The sequence below is a fragment of the Dicentrarchus labrax genome, unplaced genomic scaffold (assembly GCF_905237075.1).
Source record: "Dicentrarchus labrax unplaced genomic scaffold, dlabrax2021, whole genome shotgun sequence".
In the NCBI taxonomy this organism is placed as follows: Eukaryota; Metazoa; Chordata; class Actinopteri; family Moronidae; genus Dicentrarchus; species Dicentrarchus labrax.
In genome coordinates, this window is record NW_026136853.1 from 578,261 (window position 1) to 600,000 (window position 21,740).

The window sequence follows — 21,740 nt, forward strand, 5'->3', positions numbered from 1 at the left end:
TACTTAAAGAAAATAATCACAAACTTCAGTTTATTTTTGTTGTTTATTTCATTAAGTATAAATATAGAATCATATGTTCAGTCTGGGTCTCCAGCTGTTACACTGTCTGATGCTAACCTGCATATGTTGGACAATTAGCATCATTAGCATCATTAGCATTAGTAACCAGCTATATCGTTATACATACAAAAAGGCCGTTTACACAGGAAGTGGTCGTATTAACTCCCAGTGGGCGGAGTTCTTCACTAATGCTGTGGTTATATTAATATATTAATCATATAAATCAAGATCAGTTTTTATATTGATAAAGAAAGTTCATAAATCATAAAATGATAATAACTAACTTTGTTTCTGGCGGTTTGTGCAGAGATATACAACACTTATAAATACAATAGGCTTTATGATGTGCCATAGAGGAATAGAAACATGTATTTTCATACAGAAGTGAGCATGAGGCGGATCCTGCTGGACAGTAACAACCACCCTACCACTCCATTATTCATTTATTAGTTTGGAATATAATGTACAACTCTTCCTCTAGACCTTGAACTATGCATTGGACCTTCCTCGAGAAAATAAAGCACATCTCTAATCCAGTGTACATGTGATGGAGGTTCAGGAGATTTCCTTTTCATCAGGATCTTCTGGCCAATAAAGTGTTGAAAGCAGTCCGAGCCTCCCCCCCACAGGAGAGCAGTGAGTGGGTTAGAGCCATACCGGTGATCACTACAAACATGAGTGATTGCATCCTATCACAGACAGATGCAGAAAAACTAATCCATGCATTTGTTACTTTAAGGCTGCTTCTGTTCGGATTATCATTTATTTTGAGGACAAAAGTATGAAACATTGAAAAGTTTTATTTTGAAGGCTGAACACCGAAGCGGAAGTGTCGACTGGTTCACAACCATATAAATATATAAATATATAAATATCTTTATGTGTCTAATGGTGCTTTCCATTTGTCTCGTGAACTCAGAACCCGACTTGGAAAGTGTAAATCTCGCAGCTATCTCGCGACATATCACAGAGACACGCCCCCTTTTGGTCGTAATTTCAGCCGTCCCACTCGGGGCTCTTCAGAGTGCACCGAGCTGAACGGGGGGGCACGTACGGCCCGCAAAACAAAGATAGCTGCACCCATAATGAGATGTATGCTCTTTGTATTTGTGCTACGTTGGTCGTTTTAATGTAGATTGTAAATTCTCCTACACACTGTTTACATTGCTGCTTTAGTCCGGTCACCAGTTCATACATTGCACCGTGTTACTGTGAGTTCAATACAATCAATACAACAATCAATACAACAATCAATACAATGTAAAGGTTGGTTTTAGAGCTGGTTTGCTAAATAGGCTAATGTAGCTAACAATAACACTGCCTACCCCTGGTGGCCCCTGGTGGCTCCTGGAGGCCCCTGGTGGCCCCTGGTGGCTCCTGGTGGCCCCTGGTGGCCCCTGGTGGCCCCTGGTGGCCCCTGGAGGCCCCTGGTGGCTCCTGGTGGCCCCTGGAGGCCCCTGGAGGCCCCTGGTGGCTCCTGGAGGCCCCTGGTGGCTCCTGGTGGCCCCTGGTGGCCCCTGGAGGCCCCTGGTGGCTCCTGGAGGCCCCTGGAGGCCCCTGGTGGCTCCTGGAGGCTCCTGGAGGCCCCTGGAGGCCCCTGGAGGCCCCTGGAGGCGGCCCCTGGTGGCACTTGTTGAAATTGAAATAGGTGAAAATGGCAAAATATAATTGAACTGTGAGACTTGCAGTAACAGAATTACTGTAATTAAAGTTAGTGTGTGTGGAGGAAACATTATTATTATTTACATTGTTTACAAACACAAACACTTCTCTCTGACGCTACCAGTGGGGGAAGACAGGGAATGACGTCACGTTCTCGCGGCAGAACAACTCGGGCTCCGAGCTCACGAGACAAATCACCCTCCCGGGAGATGTTACACCCGCTCCTTCCGACTAGACTTTTATTGTGAAGGCAGTGAGCGGAAGTGAGTACGGCGGCTCGGAGGGCTCAGTCCTCGCCGCTCCGCCGCTCGCGCTGACGATGGGAGACGTTGTCTGTGAAGAGCTCGAGGATTTGGTTCATTTCTCAGTGCACGACCTGCCGGCACGAGGCTATGTCGTCATGGAGGAGATCCGACGTCAGGGGAAACTCTGTGACGTCACGCTCAAGGTAAAAAACCGACGGCGCTCGCGACTGAAGTTAGCATGATAGCAGGGAGCTAGCGGAGCTAACAGCATGCTAACAGAAGCTAACAGCGGGTTATTAAGCTCACTGTTAGCATTCAGCTAACAACGCTGACCTTTCACCCGCCGCACACCGGAAGCACCTTAGAGGCTGCTGCTGCCGCGAGCCCCGCAGCAAGGCAGCAGGTTGCCATGGAGACAGTCAGCTGACGCTGGCAGGTGTTTCCGGTTTTCAAAAATGATAAGCTGTGCTTATTGATGAGGTGTACAGCAGAATCCCGAGTTATTGATTATGATCAGTGTGTGATCGGTGCTCAGAGCAGCGGACAGGTAATCAGGTAATCAGGTAATCCTCTTTGTGACGCAACATTCATCTGCTGATTGTGCAACTCATGGAACACACACCTGTACACAGCCAACACACACCTGTACACAGCCAACACACACCTGTACACAGCCAACACACACCTGTACACAGTTAACACACACCTGTACACACCTGTACACAGCTAACACACACCTGTACACAGCCAACACACACCTGTACACAGCCAACACACACCTGTACACAGCCAACACACACCTGTACACACCTGTACACAGCCAACACACACCTGTACACAGCCAACACACACCTGTACACACCTGTACACAGCCAACACACACCTGTACACAGCCAACACACACCTGTACACACCTGTACACAGCCAACACACACCTGTACACAGTTAACACAGCGGACAGGTGAGACTAACCCCTCCAGGTCAGTGAGTCAGTCTCTGTGTGTGAACTGTTCAAAGACTCTCAGACACCAGCAGAATATCTATCAGGATCAATATCTATCAGGATCAATATCTATCAGGATCAATATCTATCAGGATCAATATCATCAGGATCAATATCATCAGGATCAATATCATCAATAATAATAATAATAATACATTTTATTTGTAAAGCACTTTTTAAAAGAATCTCAAAGTGCTACAGAAACCAAGAAACACAATAACAAAGAAACAGTAAGGGCAATAAGACATTAAAATCAGTAATCAATAATAATACAAGTGATCAAATACATTAAGAACAACAGTTAAAAGAGGACAACTGAAGAACGGCTGCCTGAACAAGAGAGTTTGAAGCCCTTTTTTAACAGTGTCCACAGACTGGGGTTTTCACAGATGTTCAGGGAGGGAGTTCCAGATGTGAGGGGCAGCGGAGCAGAAGGTCTCCCATGGTGCAGAGTCTTGAGCGGGGCTGATGGAGGAGGTTTGTGCTTTGGGACCGGAGGTTACGGGTGGATGAGTGAGGGGTAAGGAGGTCTTTGAGGTATCGGGGGCGTGGGTGATGAGGGCGATCTCGTATCGGATCCTAGAGGTTAATGGGAGCCAGTGGAGGTTCTGAAGAATGTGGTCGTATTTGTGGGTTTTCATCAGAGTTCGGGCAGCACAGTTCTGAATGAACTGAAGGTTCTGAAGGTGTTTATTGGGTATACCGATGAGCAGGCTGTTACAGGAATCAAGCCTGGAGGAGATTAAGGCGTGGACGAGTTGTTCTGCGTCAGAGAAAGTGAGGAAGGGGCGGAGTTTTGAAATGTTGTTGATATGGAAGAAGCAGGTTTTGTACAGATGTTTGATGTGTTTGCAAAGGTCAGTTGTGGGTCCAGCTTCACACCGAGGTTGGTAACTGTGGTTGAGAGGAGGATGTCCTGACCGGAGAAGGAGACGGTGGTTATGGGTGATGACTGGACCTGATGAGGGGGGCCAATTCGTATGGCTTCAGTTTTAGAGCTGTTCAGCTGGAGGAAGTTGTGACTCATTCATCAGGATCAATATTATCAGGATCAATATCTATCAGGATCAATATCATCAGGATCAATATCATCAGGATCAATATCTAACAAGTTGCAGCCAATCAGAGCCTCTCTCCAGCAGACAGGAAGCAGAGAACCAGTAGTTACTATGGTAACGCCAGACAGTGAATGAGCCACCAATCAGTTCTATTGATCAGTATACACTGTATCTTTATTGATTATTGATCAGTATACACTGTATCTTTATGGATGATATTGATCAGTATACACTATCTTTATTGATTATTGATCAGAATACACTGTATCTGTATGGATTATTGATCAGTATACACTGTATCTGTATGGATTATTGATCAGTATACACTGTATCTTTATTGATTATTGATCAGTATACACTGTATCTTTATTGATTATTGATCAGTATACACTGTATCTTTATGGATGATATTGATCAGTATACACTGTATCTTTATGGATGACATTGATCAGTATACACTGTATCTTTATGGATGATATTGATCAGTATACACTGTATCTTTATGGATTATTGATCAGTATACACTGTATCTTTATTGATTATTGATCAGTATACACTGTATCTTTATGGATGATATTGATCAGTATACACTGTATCTTTATGGATGATATTGATCAGTATACACTGTATCTTTATGGATGATATTGATCAGAATACACTGTATCTTTATGGATGATATTGATCAGTATACACTGTATCTTTATGGATGATATTGATCAGTATACACTGTATCTTTATGGATGATATTGATCCTGTATTGACAGTCAGACTGTGGACATATGACGGCCTTTAGCTCGTGTTTCTAGAGTTACGTGTTGTTATGAACACGTTAGGAATTGTTAAAATGTGATATTTCTTAAAGGGAGTTTGTTAACGTTTAGTCTCCACTACAGAAACACTAGCTAACTGCTGAAGGCTGATCAGGTTGATTGATGCTTTAATAATGAGAGTATTGATTACTGATCAGGCTGATCAGGATCATTATACATACAGGAAGTGGTGTAGTGTGTATAGTCTGTATATTAATATGTTGGTTCCTCTCTGCAGGTCGGGGATCATAAGTTCAGCGCTCACCGGATCGTTCTGGCAGCCTCCATCCCGTACTTTCACGCCATGTTCACCAACGACATGGTGGAGTGTAAACAGGACGAGATCCTGATGCAGGGCATGGACCCCAGGTAACCATAGAGCAGTACCTGTAACCATAGACCAGAACCTGTAACCATAGACCAGTACCTGTAACCATAGACCAGAACCTGTAACCATAGACCAGAACCTGTAACCATAGACCAGAACCTGTAACCATAGACCAGAACCTGTAACCATAGACCAGTACCTGTACCCATAGAGCAGTACCTGTAACCATAGAGCAGTACCTGTAACCATAGACCAGAACCTGTAACCATAGACCAGTACCTGTAACCATAGACCAGAACCTGTAACCATAGACCAGAACCTGTAACCATAGACCAGAACCTGTAACCATAGACCAGAACCTGTAACCATAGACCAGTACCTGTACCGATAGAGCAGTACCTGTACCGATAGAGCAGTACCTGTAACCATAGACCAGAACCTGTAACCATAGACCAGTACCTGTAACCATAGACCAGTACCTGTAACCATAGACCAGAACCTGTACCCATAGAGCAGTACCTGTACCGATAGAGCAGTACCTGTACCCAGCAGAGCAGTGTGAGAGCAGTCTAACCAGTACCTGTCCCCGCAGTGCTCTGGAGGCTCTCATTAACTTTGCGTACAGCGGCCATGTTGCCATCGACCAGCAGAACGTTCAGTCTCTCCTGATTGGCTCGAGCTTCCTGCAGCTGCAGAACGTTAAAGACGCCTGCTGCTCCTTCCTGCAAGAGAGGTCAGTGGCACGCCACCGCACACGCTCAGTACGCTCACTCATCATGTTCAACATGTCTGTTACAGTAAATGTTCAGTTAAATGTGCTTTGGACCAGACTCTGTTTAAAAAACAGCTCATTTTAGAGCCGTCAGTCCAACCTCCAGCTCCCTTTAGTAGCTGCTCCAGAGCTTTCAGTCATACCCTCTGATCTTCATCCACCAGTTGGTCAAAGCAGTCTCACACCAGCTGTCTCTCTGTCTGTCTCTCTGTCTGTCTCTCTGTCTGTGTGGCGTTCAGGTTACATCCGAAGAACTGTCTGGGTGTGCGACAGTTTGCAGAGACCATGATGTGTACGACTCTGTACGACTCGGCCAGCAGCTTCCTCCATCAGCACTTTGTGGAGGTTTCTGTGTCGGAGGAGTTTCTGGGTCTGAGGACTGAGGAGGTTCTGGAACTGGTCGGCTGCGACGAGCTTAACATTAAAGCAGAGGAACAGGTAAGACTCCTCACCTGGACCCGTCAAAGAGAAATACACCTTCTCCATCTGCTCTACCTGTACAGGTGTGTGTTGAATGTGCTCGACCTGTACAGGTGTGTGTTGAATGTGCTCTACCTGTACAGGTGTTTGAGGCGGTGCTGGCCTGGGTTCATCATGACCGGGACCGGAGGGAGTCTCTGCTCCCGGAGCTGCTGTCAAAGATCAGACTTCCTCTGTGTCGACCTCAGTTCCTGTCAGACCGAGTCCAGCAGGACGACCTCGTACGCTGCTGCCATAAATGCAGGTAGGACTGTCTCACTCTCTGACTGTCTCACTCTCTGACTGTTTCACTTTCTGAATGTCTCTCTCTCTCTGACTGTCTCGCGACTGTCTAACTCTCTGACTGTCTCTCTCACTCTCTGACTGTCTCTCTCTCTCTCTCTGACTGTCTCACTCTCTGACTGTCTCACTCTCTGACTGTTTCACTTTCTGAATGTGTCTCTCTCTCTCTCTCTCTCTGACTGTCTCACGACTGTCTCACTCTCTGACTGTCTCTCTCACTCTCTGACTGTCTCTCTCACTCTCTGACTGTCTCTCTCTCTCTCTCTCTGACTGTCTCACTCTCTGACTGTCTCACTCTCTGACTGTTTCACTTTCTGAATGTCTCTCTCTCTCTCTCTGACTGTCTCACGACTGTCTCACTCTCTGACTGTCTCTCTCACTCTCTGACTGTCTCACTCTGACTGTCTCTCTCTCTGACTGTCTCTCTCTCTCTCCTGTTAGAGATCTGGTGGATGAAGCCAAAGATTTCCACCTGATGCCGGAGCGGCGCCCTCACCTTCCCGCCTTTAAGACCAGGCAGAGGTGCTGCACGTCCATCACAGGACTCATCTACGCTGTGGGAGGACTCAACAGCTCAGGTACACTGCTCCCCTGTCTGTCTGCACTCTTATTGTGAAAGTCTCCCCTTACTGATCATAATAGGACTCTTATTGTGAAAGTCTCCCCTCACTGATCATAATCGGACTCTTATTGTGAAAGTCTCCCCTCAATGATCATAATAGGACTCTTATTGTTTAAAAACTGCACAGACTTTTATTTTGTTTGTTTAATAACGGACCAATCACAGACAGCGTGTTGTCACTTTTTATGTTTTCAGGCGACTCTTTAAACGTGGTCGAAGTGTTCGATCCAACTGGGAACTTCTGGGAGCGCTGTCAGCCAATGAGGACGGCTCGCAGTAGAGTGGGCGTGGCCGTCGTTAACGGGCTGCTGTACGCCATTGGTGGATACGATGGCCAATCGCGGCTCAGCACGGTGGAGGTTTACAACCCGGAGACGGACAGCTGGACACGTGTGTCGAGCATGAACAGCCAGCGCAGGTCAATGCAGCGATCAGTACACTGATCAATTCACTGATCCGGAACCATCCCTTAGTTATGCTGCTATAGGCCTAGACTATCGGGGGATTTCCCATGGTGCACTGAGCTACTCTCTTCCTCTCTCTTTCTGCACTCATTCATGTTCCATTAATGCATGTTACTAACTTCACTTCTTCCCCGGAGTTCTTGTGCTTTCTCGTCTCGCAGGTTCTTATCGATCCTGGTGGAGCCTCCTGCCATGGTCCTGCTTGACTGCCATTGACAATACTGTTGTTACTGTGCACCTGTCTGTCTGTCTGTCTCTCTGTCTGTCTCTCCCTCTCTCTCTCTCTCTCTCCCTCTCTCTCTCTCTCTCTCTCTGTCTCTCTCACCCCAACTGGTCGAGACAGACGACCACCCACCTAGAGCTGAAGGATCTGTCCTAGGTTTCTGCCTTTTAACAGGCAGTGTTTCCTTGCCCTTGTCTCCAAGGTCTTGCTCATGGTGGTACTGTTGGGTCTCTGTAATTAATGTTAAAGAGTTCGGTCTAGACCTGCTCTATTTAAAAAGTGTCCTGGGATAACTTCTGTTATGAATTGGCGCTATACAAATAAAATTGAATTGAATTGAATTGATCAATACACTGATCAATACAGTAATCCTGACATAATAACAGTAGAATGTGTTCTCGTCCTCAGCGCCATGGGAACAGTTGTGATTGACGGACACATCTACGTGTGCGGTGGCTACGACGGAAAATCATCTCTGAACTCTGTAGAGTGTTACTCTCCGGAGACCGACAGGTGAGACTTACCTGTACGGGTTCATCAGGGAGCTTCATATATACACATTATATAATATATAATATATAATATATAAATATATAAACATATATACACATTATATAATATATAAATATATAAACATATATACACATTATATAATATATTAATATATAAACATATATACACATTATATAATATATTAATATATAAACATATATACACATTATATAATATATTAATATATAAACATATATACACATTATATAATATATTAATATATAAATACACATTATATTATATAATGTGTATATATGTTTATATATTATATAATGTATAAATATTTAGTTATGAGTTGTATATTAATGACGGCCTGCTGCAGGTGGACCGTGGTGACGGAGATGAGCGCCAGCCGCAGCGCTGCCGGTGTCACCGTGTTCGACGGACGCATCTTTGTCTCTGGAGGCCACGACGGTTTACAGATCTTCAACACTGTCAGTTTAATTGACAATCAATATTATATTATTATTATATTATTATATTATATACAATATTATATATATTGTATCAATAATCAATGATTATTATTTATGTTAACTCAAAGGGTCATATGTATTGATTGTTATTGATATTGATTGTTATTGATATTGATTGATATTGATATTATTGTCATTGATTGATATTGTTATTGATATGATTGTTATTGATATTGATTGGTATGATTGTTATTGATATGATTGTTATTGATATGGGTTATAATTGATATTGTTATTGATTGTTATTGATATGATTGTAATTGATATTGTTATTGATATGATTGTTACTGATATGGTTGTTATTGATTTTGATTGTTATTGATATGGGTTATAATTGATATTGTTATTTATTGTTATTGATATGATTGTTACTGATATGGATGGTTATTGATATGATTGATATTGATATTATTGTTTTTGTTATTGATTGTTCCCCCTCCCGTCCTGCAGGTGGAGTACTACAACCACCACACTAACCGCTGGCACCCTGCGGCAGCCATGATGAACAAGCGCTGTCGTCACGGGGCGGCAGCTCTGGGCAGTCACATGTACGTGGCAGGGGGGTACGACGGCTCGGGTTTCCTGAGCGGGGCCGAAGTGTTCAGCTCAGCGTCGGGTCAGTGGAGCCTTCTGGTGGCCATGAACACGCGGCGCAGTAGAGTGTCACTGGTTTCTACGTCGGGGCGTCTGTACGCGGTGGGCGGCTACGACGGACAGTCCAACCTGAGCTCGGTGGAGATGTACAACCCTGACACCAATCGCTGGACCTTCAGGGCGCCCATGGTCTGCCACGAGGGGGGGGTTGGGGTGGGCTGCGTCCCGCTGCAGCCCGCCTAAACCCTCCACTTAGAGGCCGAGGATCCATGCGTTACTGTCGTTCGCGGACGGCGCGGCGGCGCCCTCTGTTGGCGTTCACTGAGCTTTATCGGTACGACGGCCGGGCTCAGACCTGCACACTGACGCCAGGCCTGTGGGATTGTGGGTAAAAACTGTAGAGCTAGCCTGTGGAGGCTTGTGTTTATACTTGATTGAAACAGGAAGTCACTTCCTCTCCAAAACAAACAAACAAACAAAGCTGCTGACTGGAAACGGGACGAGCGCTCGGATCTGTTTTCTGTTCACTGGACCGAATTATTGATCAGCTGTAATCAATGAGTATGATTGACAGACAGGAAGTGGAGGTGTAGACACGTGAAGAAGAAACAGAGTGCGAGGTCCTCCAGCGCCCCCTGCAATCTGATTATTGATCTGAAGCCTCATGTCTGTCTGTCTGTTGCTTATCTGATAGATGTTAACATGCTAACACCAACATATTGGCGTTTTTAAGAGCCAATCAGACGACAGAAACAAGCGAGTTCTGTGATGATTGTAAAAACGATTTCTGATTCATAGTCTGATTTGTGTTTTTTTTGGCGCCCCCCCCCCCAGTGGTGGATTTGAATGAAACTTTCAGGGTGTTTCAGGTCTACATATGGAAGTATCCTGTGAGGTCTGTGACGGTTGTTGACTTCTGTTTATGTGTTGAGCCACGCCCCCTCTGAAGCTCATTGGTTGACATGTTGAAAACTATTAATAATGGCACCACCATTTGGCTTATGGGGCTCATGTTTGTTGGGAAGCACTTGCTCATTATTTCCTGTTATTGGACCAAGTTTCTTGTTTCCAGATCATTTCAGCTCACTGTAATAATAATAATAATAATAATAATAATATTAATAGTGTTTCAGGCCTTTCTACCCCTTATAAAAGCTCATGTAGTCGGATAGCAGTGTGTTGAATTAGCTGTTAGCAGCTCCTATTAGCATTGATGCACAGACAGATATCACTGATTAACAGAAACAGGATGATCCTCTTTGTGGATTTCTGGACGTTTATCAGAGTTATTGATCTCCTCACTGAATGATCAATCAATATGAATATCTGTTTACTGTTTGAGTTCTCTCTCAGTTATCTCTCTGAGGAGGTAGCAGTGTGTTTACCTCCCCTTCAGCTCTCTGGCGTCCCCCTGTGGAGGCTTTATTCTTTGTCCTGCTGAATGTAGTTCCACCAGATGAAGCTGCAGTTCCTCTAACGGCCACCAGAGGCTCCAGCAGTGAGTCAGGCTCCATATGTTGTACATATATGGATATGTTTACAGCCTGTTGCTCTCTACAGATCATCTCCCCTCTTTAAATGATATTAAGGTTGAACTTATGCAGAATTAAGGGCGTTTGTCCTGATGGGGGCGCTAGAGGACAAAAGGCTGCTGTTCACATTTAATCAATAAAGTGATTTATAACGTGATTAATAAAAAAGATTTTTTTAAAGTCTCAACAATGATTGGATATTGATCCCCTGTTTGAAGTAGGGCGGCAGTTTGTTGGATCAATGGTTGATTTTCAGTCAAATGATCGTTCCCACTAATCAATCAATAATTTATTGAATATCTGTGCAGCCCTACTTTTACAGCCAATAATCCATCAGTTCAATCTGCAGACTCAATCAATGAATGTTAATTAAACCATAATCAACGATTCCTTCCAGACCTTTCAGCTGCCTCGTGTGGTCTTCCTCAGCTGTCGTCATGGAGAGTTCAGTTGTTTGTGATGAAGACCAGGACATACAGCTGAAAGCTTTGGGCTTTTTCTAGTAAGCACTGAGAGTAAACATTCATTGATATTTATATTGATAAGTAAACACTGACGTTATTGAGTCGGCACTCTCCAGCTTCGTTTTTATATGTATTGATGATGATTGATTTTTTTTTCCCTTAGAGGTTTGTGGATCATTAAAATGCTGCTGTTTCCTGACTGAACATCTCATATTTATTATTGATCATAATAAGTGTGTGTGTGTGTGATCAATGATCAGTGAATGTTATTGATCCTTCCTAAGCCCCGCCCCTTTCCGAGCCTCAGTCCACTCCCTCCTGTCCTGTATTTAGATATGCTATGCTAGGCTAATCTATGTTGAAAAGACAACCACACTTTGAAGATGGTTAAAAGACAAAAGAGACAGTCACATCTTCAGTTAGCTAATGTTAGCAAAACACTAGTTAACTAGCTACTCGTTCACTCTCCCTCTGCTCATTTATTCCTGGAAATTTTCTCCACTAAGAAGAAGAAATAAACTGGTTCTTCACATAATATATCATAGTTATCATCATTGTGTATTGTAAAAGTCACGATAAACTAGCGCACACTGAAATGACTTCACTGTGATTTATTTAGGAGCGTTTGTTCTTCCTCAGGTAAGTTACCTGAGCACTCACAGGGTCACATGACCAGCCGTCACAGTCTTCATAATAATATATCGTAATCTTCACACATCGTCTTGTAATCTTTATTTAGTAACTCACAAGTTTGACATAATGTCTAATGATCAGACAGAAGCCGCACTAATGCAGGACCCTGTACAGCCTGGATACAGGGACCAGTCCAAGTTGGGTCCTCAGGTGTTCTGGGACCAGGTTTACCTGAAGACTCATCACATTCACATTCAGCCGTTTCATCAGAAGAAACTGGGTTCAGGTCAGATCACTGCTGATTTCTGTTCACGCTGGACTTCCTGCACACGTCACCAGGTAGAAAATCCTCCAGCAGAGACCAGGTCCACCTCACAGAGTCCACATCCAGAAGGTCTCTGCTGGTTTTCAGTCTGCTCCTCACGTCCTCTACTGGGATCACTGTCCTGGAGGTCCTGGAGGTCCTTGAGTCCTAGAGTCCAGAGCAGCAGAAGCACTGGCAGCCCCCTCAGGCTCTGAGTGCAGACCTGCACACCTGGACAGATCAATTAATTAATTCCTAAACTTTACAGTCCAGGAAGTGTTTTAGGATATATACAATATCATATCACAACTGATAAGTGTAGTTTCTCTTAAAGCTCCTGTATGTAGCATTAAACTGTAGCTAACAGCGCCACCAGTGGTCGTTCATTAAACTGTAGCTAACAGCGCCACCAGTGGTCGTTCATTAAACTGTAGCTAACAGCGCCACCAGTGGTCGTTCATTAAACTGTAGCTAACAGCGCCACCAGTGGTCGTTCATTAAACTGTAGCTAACAGCGCCACCAGTGGTCGTTCATTAAACTGTAACTAACAGCGCCACCAGTGGTCGTTCATTAAACTGTAACTAACAGCGCCACCAGTGGTCGTTCATTAAACTGTAGCTAACAGCGCCACCAGTGGTCGTTCATTAAACTGTAGCTAACAGCGCCACCAGTGGCCGTTCATTAAACTGTAGCTAACAGCGCCACCAGTGGTCGTTCATTAAACTGTAGCTAACAGCGCCACCAGTGGCCGTTCATTAAACTGTAGCTAACAGCGCCACCAGTGGTCGTTCATTAAACTGTAGCTAACAGCGCCACCAGTGGTCGTTCATTAAACTGTAACTAACAGCGCCACCAGTGGTCGTTCAGTGAACTGTAACTAACAGCGCCGCCAGTGGCCGTTCATTAAACTGTAGCTAACAGCGCCACCAGTGGTCGTTCATTAAACTGTAGTTAACAGCGCCGCCAGTGGTCGTTCATTAAACTGTAGCTAACAGCGCCACCAGTGGTCGTTCACTAAACTGTAGCTAACAGCGCCACCAGTGGTCGTTCATTAAACTGTAACTAACAGCGCCACCAGTGGTCGTTCATTAAACTGTAGTAAACAGCGCCACCAGTGGCCGTTCATTAAACTGTAGCTAACAGCGCCACCAGTGGTCGTTCATTAAACTGTAGCTAACAGCGCCACCAGTGGTCGTTCATTAAACTGTAGCTAACAGCGCCACCAGTGGTCGTTCATTAAACTGTAGCTAACAGCGCCACCAGTGGTCGTTCATTAAACTGTAGCTAACAGCGCCACCAGTGGTCGTTCATTAAACTGTAGCTAACAGCGCCACCAGTGGTCGTTCAGTGAACTGTAACTAACAGCGCCACCAGTGGTCGTTCAGTGAACTGTAGCTAACAGCGCCACCAGTGGTCGTTCATTAAACTGTAGCTAACAGCGCCACCAGTGGTCGTTCATTAAACTGTAGCTAACAGCGCCACAAGTGGTCGTTCAGTGAACTGTAGCTAACAGCGCCACAAGTGGTCGTTCAGTGAACTGTAACTAACAGCGCCACCAGTGGTCGTTCATTAAACTGTAGCTAACAGCGCCACCAGTGGTCGTTCAGTGAACTGTAACTAACAGCGCCACCAGTGGTCGTTCAGTGAACTGTAACTAACAGCGCCACCAGTGGTCGTTCAGTGAACTGCATCCTGGGCGTCGGCCAACAGAGACAAATACTGAACGCTGTAAAATAACTGACGATCATATTTAGAATAACGTTACTATCTGCAATGTTCCTATATTTTATTTGGACCGTTAGCTCCATGCTAATAACTAGCTCGCCGTTTACAAATCACCCATCAGCCAACACCACGAAGCAACCAACACCAGACCCACAATGCAACACCAAGATACAGCTGGAGAACCTCAGTTAGCTTAGCTACAGTTAGCTAGCTGGATACCCGCAACACTCTTGGCTAGTAGAAAGCAATCGTTAGTTTTGTGCTGTTAACATCATTTATTGTTGGCTAACATCAGCACCGTTTGTCAGAATACAGAAGTTAAAGGCGCCTGGTTAGCTCATTCGGTAGAGCTGGTGACCCATGTACGGAGTTGCTTGCCCGGGTTTAAATCTGACCTGCGACCCTTTGGTGCGTGTCATCCCCTCTCTCTTTGCCTCCCTTTCCTGTCTATCTTTGGCTGTCCTACTATAAAAAACAAAAAAAAAAAAAAGAATACATAAGTTAGCATCGTGGATCATGTTAGCTGGGGAGTTTAACGTTAGCCAACTAACATATCCACTCAGATAGGATTTTGATAGTGATAATGGTAGTGAGCAAACAAGGTACTTTGTATCCTACAAAGTAAGTCTGGATGAAGCTAGCTGACAATATATTGCTGCGTTACGTAGCTAGTAATTTGTCCACCTTAGCCAGAAAGCTAACATTATCCAGCTGAAAGCACAATCAGACAATATGTTCCACAAGCTTTGTGTTGGTGGTGTTGGTGGTGTTGGTTGTATTGGCGGTGTTGGCAGTGTCCGCGGTGTCGTTGTTGGCAGTGTCCACGGTGTCGTTGTTGGCGATGTCGGTGTTGTTGGTGGTGTCGGTGTTGGTGGTGTCGGTGTCGGTGTTGGTGGTTTCGGTGTTGTTGGTGGTGTCGGTGTTGTTGGTGGTGTTGGTGTTGGTGTTGGTGGTGTCGGTGTTGTTGGTGGTGTCGGTGTTGGTGGTTTCGGTGTTGTTGGTGGTGTCGGTGTTGGTGGTGTCGGTGTTGTTGGTGGTGTTGGTGTTGGTGTTGGTGGTGTCGGTGTTGTTGGTGGTGTCGGTGTTGGTGGTGTCGGTGTCGGTGTTGGTGGTGGTGTCGGTGTTGGTGGTGTCGGTGTTGGTGGTGGTGTCGGTGTTGTTGGTGGTGTCGGTGTTGGTGTTGGTGGTTTCGGTGTTGTTGGTGGTGGTTTCGGTGTTGTTGGTGGTGTCGGTGTTGGTGTTGGTGGTGTCGGTGTTGTTGGTGGTGGTGTCGGTGTTGTTGGTGGTGTCGGTGTTGGTGGTGTCGGTGTTGTTGGTGGTGTCGGTGTTGGTGTTGGTGGTGTCGGTGTTGTTGGTGGTGTCGGTGTTGGTGGTTTCGGTGTTGTTGGTGGTGTCGGTGTTGGTGTTGGTGGTGTCGGTGTTGTTGGTGGTGTCGGTGTTGGTGTTGGTGGTGTCGGTGTTGTTGGTGGTGTCGGTGTTGGTGTTGGTGGTGTCGGTGTTGGTGTTGGTGGTGTCGGTGTTGTTGGTGGTGTCGGTGTTGTTGGTGGTGTCGGTGTTGGTGTTGGTGGTTTCGGTGTTGTTGGTGGTGTCGGTGTTGTTGGTGGTGTCGGTGTTGGTGTTGGTGGTGTCGGTGTTGTTGGTGGTGGTGTCGGTGTTGTTGGTGGTGTCGGTGTTGTTGGTATCGGTGTTGTCGGTGTTGTTGGTGTCGGTGTTGTTGGTGGTGTCGGTGTTGATGTTGGTGGTGTTGGTGGTGTCGGTGTTGTTGGTGGTGTCGGTGTTGATGTTGGTGGTGTTGGTGGTGTCGGTGTTGTTGGTGGTGTCGGTGTTGGTGTTGGTGGTGTCGGTGTTGTTGGTGGTGTCGGTGTTGTTGGTGGTGTCGTTGTTGGTGGTGTTGGTGGTGTCGGTGTTGTTGGTGGTGTCGGTGTTGGTGTTGGTGGTGTCGGTGTTGTTGGTGGTGTCGTTGTTGGTGTTGGTGGTGTTGGTGGTGCTGGTATCATGCAGTGACTCACGGTGTCTCTGCAGGCTGGAAGCGGCTCTCCTCTCCATCGAGGATGCCGTGGTACATTCCGATCTCCTGCTCCAGTCGCTGCTTGTTGCTCAGCAACGTATCGTAGTCGCGGCGCTGCTGTTCAATCTCGCTGCGCACGTCTGCGAGCTCCGCCTCCAGCTTGGACACCACGGAGCCCAGGTTCTGCAGCTCCATGTCATGCCAGTGCCGGGCGTCATCCAGAGAGTTCTCCAGACCTCGTTTCTGCAGGACGACAACAAACAAACGAGTACACTCCTACTCACTCTTAGGGCAGTTATTAATTGAACTGATAAGGTTATTAAATGCTGTGCGTCTCACCAGCGCTCTGATGGACTCGGTCTCGGCTTGCAGACTCTGGATCTTACAGCCGGTGTCATTACACTCGGCCTTCAGCGCCTCCACCTGCTCCTCCTCAGGACTCAGTCTGCTGCTCACGCACTGCGCCTCCTGCAGGGACACACAGCAAACACATCTTAAAGGAACAGTCCAGTACACGAGGACACCTGCGCGGGTGAGACTTCCTCACCTTGCACTCCAGGTAGCTGTCGGTCTCGGCTCGGTTCCTTTCCGTCACCTTCTCCCAGTGGCTCCGGATGTAGGCCAGGATCTGGTCTAGACTGGTTTCTATGGGAGCATCGGGTTCGTCCACCTCACGTCCCGCCATCTGACTGTAGAGGACTCGCACGTCCTGCAGGAACAGGAAGTAGACAGGAAGTGGACAGGTCACATAAGAGTTCACTGCTCATGAGTGTATAAATAAATCTGTATGATTTATTTACCTGTTTATGTTATATTTGTTTGTTATTGTGGTATTTTAATGTGTTGTAGAATAATTCATTAATTAACTTAACAAATCATCACATTTTCCATTATTCTGTTTCCTTCAAATGGTGGTCGAGACAGAGACAGACGACCACCCACCTAGAGCCGGAGGATCTGTCCTAGGTTTCTGCCTTTTAACAGGCAGTTTTTCCTTGCCCTTGTCGCCAAGTGCTTGCTCATGGTGGTACTGTTGGGTCTCTGTAAATAATGTTAAAGAGTTCGGTCTAGACCTGCTCTATTTGAAAAGTGTCCTGAGATAACTTCTGTTATGAATTGGCGCTATACCAATAAAATTGAATTGAATTGAATTCAAATGATGATTGAATCAGTATTAAAATAATGTTTAATTTAAAACCCCAAAATCGAATTATTAATTAAATAATTATTCTTTGTTTATTTGATTTTGTTATTAAGTTAAAAAAAATAAAGTGATACGTGTATAAATGTAAACAAATGAATAAATTTAGATTCTGTTTACACATACACATTTCATGAATTAAATTATTATATTTGTATTGATCAGCTGATTGATGATAGTTCTCACAGTGACATGATCAGCTGTGTGATTGTTAAATGTGTGTGTGTCTGTGGTTAAATGGAGTGTTTTTTTTAACAGAGTTTGGTGCAACCTGCTCGTGGCTGAGTTCCAGGTTGCGTAGCTCCGCCCTCATGTTCTCCATCTGCTCCTCCAGCTCTGCCTTCGTCAGGTTGGCGTCATCGATCACTTTATATAGAGAGCTGATCTCCTCCTCCACCGCCCTCCTGAACGGCTGCTCGTTCTCAAACCTGTAGGACGGAGGGACAAGTTACTCATCATCATCCTCATCATCCTCAGAGTGCAGTAACTACAGTCTGAGTGTGTTCTTCCTGACAGTCTCATTTATTACATCATTCATCAATCTGTATTTCTGATTGTTATTTATACATACAATATACAATATATAATATTATTGTACACTTGCGCAGTAATATGCAAACTACTGTAAAACTTCTAATAACAGCCTGGGCATTTATTAGCTTAAATTACTGAATTATTGATTACGCTATTATCACTATTATCTGCTCCAATGGGCTCAGCTAATAATCCCCAGATGGAGTCAGGAAGATTCCCTTTGTTTTAATTTCCACATTGTTCTGAAATTGTCCAAAATTCAGGATTTACAGACACTGAAGCTGCAGTGACTGCAGCTGAAGCTCAGAGACAGCGAGGGAGAGCGCAGTGACTGCAGCCGAAGCTCAGAGACAGCGAGGGAGAGCGCAGTGACTGCAGTCGAAGCTCAGAGGCAGCGAGGGAGAGCGCAGTGACTGCAGTCGAAGCTCAGAGGCAGCGAGGGAGAGCGCAGTGACTGCAGTCGAAGCTCAGAGGCAGCGAGGGAGAGCGCAGTGACTGCAGCCGAAGCTCAGAGGCAGCGAGGGAGAGCGCAGTGACTGCAGCGAAGCTCAGTGACTGAGCGAAGCTCAGAGACAGCGAGGGAGAGCGCAGTGACTGCAGTCGAAGCTCAGAGACAGCGAGGGAGAGCGCAGTGACTGCAGCTGAAGCTCAGAGACAGCGAGGGAGAGCGCAGTAACTGCAGTCGAAGCTCAGAGACAGCGAGGGAGAGTGCAGTAACTGCAGCTGAAGCTGCCTGGAGGTTATAGAGTGAGACTGAACTTAGATCCTGATCTCTGGTCCCATTGTTGTCTTTGTGGTCTAACTGAGGGGAAATCCCTCTGCAGTGCAGTCAAGGTTTATGGCAGATCTGTGATGCTTTATCCAAAATCCATGGACTTTCTTTTCTAGTGGACCCTGAGATATACGGTCATATTCTAACCTTATACATTCAAGTAAATTCAATTCAATTCAGTTTTATTTGTATAGCGCCAATTCATAACAGAAGTTATCTCAGGACATTTGTCAAATAGAGCAGGTCTAGACCGAACTCCTTATAACATTATACAGCTATATATAGCTTAATATACAGTAAGCATTCTATCTCTCCAGCAGGATGAAGGGAAGCAATAATTTCAGAAAGGCTAAATTATAACAACATAAGGTTACTGCTTCAAAATTAATATTATTTGAATTTATTAACGAAATAGGCACCAACGTTCCACACTATTCTAATTCATGAGGCAGGTGCGTAGGAGAGGGAGGAGTTTCCAAAGGTAGAAAAGATAAATGTCTATGTTCTGTACCGAAACATTAAATGTTTGTATTGCAAAAACCTGGTCTAATTGTGACTCAACTGATGAGTGAAACTGGTTTACAGCCATCAATAATCAATAATCACTGTTCCCATGAGTGCGTGTGTGTGTGTGTGTGTGTGACCTCTGACCTGTCCTTGAAGTCCTCAGCGTTGGCCTGAACATTCTCCGTCTGCAGCATCAGCCGAGCGTTGTCCAGGATGGCTTCACTGACCTGCAGAAAAAGCAGGAAATCAGAGAACTTAGAGCAGCTGCTGCCAGCAGGGGGCAGCACAGACACACACACAGAGGAAGCAGATTGAGCTGTACTCAGTGATCAATATGATGCATTATTATCGATTACAGGTGTGTTCAGTGGTTGAGAGGAGTTCATGAAACATCACAATAATAAAAACTGCACAATGAATGGACATATTAATGAAATCTCAATATCTAAACCATAATGCAGATAATGCTGCAGACTGCGAGGCAGAGAACACTCCACAGTGTGTACACAGTGTGTGTGACTTTCTGACTGAGAGTGTACTATGTGAGTTCATTGTACAACTACTGACACACCAGAGAACCTGAGAGAAAATCAGAGAACATCAGAGAACATCAGAGAACATCCTATCACAGAACTCTGCTGAACGTTACTAACAAGCTTTATATTCCATCAGTTGACACACTGAGCATCACATCCTGTTGTTGGCATGAAAGGAAGTGAACGTTCTCACTGTCAGCAATTTAACTTTCAGTCACAGGACACAGCCGGTCTGTTGTTCCTCCAACTGTCTGTCTGTCTGACTCACCTTAAACCAGATGATGTTATAATGCAGCCAGCATGAAACACTGTCTACCTGTCTGTAGATGTCCTCTACCTGTCCTTAACTGTCTGTAGACCTCCTCTACCTGTCTGTAGACCTCTTGTACCTGTCTGTAGATGTCCTCTACCTGTCTGTATACGTCCTCTACCTGTCTGTATACTTCCTCTACCTGTCTGTAGATGTCCTCTACCTGTCCTTACCTGTCTGTATACGTCCTCTACCTGTCTGTAGATGTCCTCTACCTGTCCTTACCTGTCTGTAGATGTCCTCTACCTGTCTGTAGATGTCCTCTACCTGTCCTTACCTGTCTGTAGAACTCCTCTACCTGTCTGTATACGTCCTCTACCTGTCTGTATACGTCCTCTACCTGTCTGTAGATGTCCTCTACCTGTCCTTACCTGTCTGTAGAACTCCTCTACCTGTCTGTATACGTCCTCTACCTGTCTGTATACGTCCTCTACCTGTCTGTAGATGTCCTCTACCTGTCCTTACCTGTCTGTATACGCCTCTACCTGTCTGTCCTCTACCTGTCTGTATACGTCCTCTACCTGTCTGTAGATGTCCTCTACCTGTCCTTACCTGTCTGTAGATGTCCTCTACCTGTCCTTACCTGTCTGTATACGTCCTCTACCTGTCTGTAGACCTCCTCTACCTGTCTGTAGACCTCTTGTACCTGTCTGTAGATGTCCTCTACCTGTCCTTACCTGTCTGTATACATCCTCTACCTGTCTGTAGACCTCCTCTACCTGTCTGTAGACCTCTTGTACCTGTCTGTAGACCTTCTCTACCTGTCTGTATACGTCCTCTACCTGTCCTTACCTGTCTGTAGGTGTCCTCTACCTGTCTGTAGAACTCCTCTCCCTGTCTGTATACGTCCCCTACCTGTCTGTATACGTCCTCTACTTGTCTGTAGACGTCCTCCACCTGTCTTTAGACCTCCTCTACCTGTCTGTAGACCTCCTCTACCTGTCTGTAGACCTCTTGCACCTGTCTGTAGATGTCCTCTACCTGTCCTTACCTGTCTGTATACGTCCTCTACCTGTCTGTAGACCTCCTCTACCTGTCTGTATACGTCCTCTACCTGTCCTTACCTGTCTGTAGGTGTCCTCTACCTGTCTGTAGAACCCCTCTCCCTGTCTGTTTACGTCCTCTACCTGTCTGTAAACGTCCTCCACCTGTCTTTAGAACTCCTCTACCTGTCTGTAGACGTCCTCTACCTGTCTGTAGATGTCCTCTACCTGTCCTTACCTGTCTGTATAGACAGGTATATGTCCTCTACCTGTCCTTACCTGTCTGTATACGTTCTCTACCTGTCTGTAGACCTCCTCTACCTGTCTGTGGACCTCTTGTACCTGTCTGTAGATGTCCTCTACATGTCCTTACCTGTCTGTATACGTCCTCTACCTGTCTGTAGACCTCCTCTACCTGTCTATAGACCTCTTGTACCTGTCTGTAGACCTCCTCTACCTGTCTGTATACGTCCTCTACCTGTCGTTACCTGTATGTAGGTGTCCTCTACCTGTCTGTAGACCTCCTCTCCCTATCTGTATACGTCCTCTACCTGTCTGTATACGTCCTCTACCTGTCTGTAGACGTCCTCTACCTGTCTG

General features: G+C 45.5%; 2 protein-coding genes and 3 long non-coding RNA genes across 14 annotated transcripts in view; 1 reads left to right on the forward strand and 4 right to left on the reverse strand.

Annotated features, from left to right (window-relative positions):
* The first annotated feature begins 1,982 nt into the window (after positions 1-1,982).
* klhl18 (kelch-like family member 18) lies at positions 1,983-11,825 on the forward strand. The gene is made up of 10 exons (XM_051394375.1): positions 1,983-2,170; positions 5,076-5,206; positions 5,758-5,898; positions 6,177-6,375; positions 6,501-6,661; positions 7,141-7,277; positions 7,517-7,739; positions 8,417-8,521; positions 8,883-8,994; positions 9,487-11,825. The coding sequence occupies exons 1-10, from the start codon at positions 2,042-2,044 to the stop codon at positions 9,871-9,873; spliced, it is 1,725 nt and encodes a 574-aa protein (XP_051250335.1). The 5' UTR covers positions 1,983-2,041; the 3' UTR covers positions 9,874-11,825.
* Positions 2,529-2,957, reverse strand: LOC127360125 (uncharacterized). 3 transcript variants are annotated; one of them, XR_007883269.1, is made up of 3 exons: positions 2,882-2,957; positions 2,705-2,819; positions 2,529-2,652 (listed from the first exon to the last, which is right to left on the reverse strand). It is a non-coding gene; the product is annotated as an uncharacterized LOC127360125 (long non-coding RNA). The 3 variants fall into 3 exon arrangements; XR_007883268.1 differs by having other exon boundaries at positions 2,531-2,652; positions 2,705-2,798; positions 2,830-2,917; XR_007883267.1 differs by having other exon boundaries at positions 2,536-2,652; positions 2,705-2,767; positions 2,830-2,917.
* Positions 5,175-5,734, reverse strand: LOC127360127 (uncharacterized). Of its 4 annotated transcripts, none has more exons than XR_007883282.1 (3): positions 5,585-5,728; positions 5,405-5,464; positions 5,175-5,284 (listed from the first exon to the last, which is right to left on the reverse strand). It is a non-coding gene; the product is annotated as an uncharacterized LOC127360127 (long non-coding RNA). The 4 variants fall into 4 exon arrangements; XR_007883280.1 differs by having other exon boundaries at positions 5,217-5,304; positions 5,385-5,464; XR_007883281.1 differs by having other exon boundaries at positions 5,223-5,284; positions 5,385-5,584; positions 5,665-5,734.
* Positions 11,826-12,343: 518 nt separating the features above from the next.
* The window catches only part of bfsp2 (beaded filament structural protein 2, phakinin), a 10,103-nt gene continuing 706 nt past the window's right edge, over positions 12,344-21,740 (reverse strand). The window contains exons 2-7 of one of the 2 annotated variants that reach the window (XM_051394379.1): positions 19,456-19,538; positions 17,770-17,926; positions 16,845-17,006; positions 16,637-16,765; positions 16,299-16,540; positions 12,344-12,786 (exon numbers count right to left, since the gene is read on the reverse strand). In XM_051394379.1, the coding sequence (XP_051250339.1) occupies positions 12,768-12,786; positions 16,299-16,540; positions 16,637-16,765; positions 16,845-17,006; positions 17,770-17,926; positions 19,456-19,538 (792 nt within the window). In that variant the 3' untranslated portion in view covers positions 12,344-12,767. Of the gene's footprint in view, positions 12,795-16,298; positions 16,541-16,636; positions 16,766-16,844; positions 17,007-17,769; positions 17,927-19,455; positions 19,539-21,740 lie in introns of both variants that reach the window. The other variant, XM_051394378.1, reaches the window with a different exon arrangement.
* Positions 20,210-21,381, reverse strand: LOC127360128 (uncharacterized). Of its 4 annotated transcripts, none has more exons than XR_007883286.1 (3): positions 21,348-21,381; positions 20,383-20,622; positions 20,210-20,236 (listed from the first exon to the last, which is right to left on the reverse strand). It is a non-coding gene; the product is annotated as an uncharacterized LOC127360128 (long non-coding RNA). The 4 variants fall into 4 exon arrangements; XR_007883283.1 differs by lacking the exon at positions 21,348-21,381 and adding an exon at positions 21,118-21,151; XR_007883285.1 differs by lacking the exon at positions 21,348-21,381 and adding an exon at positions 20,804-20,837.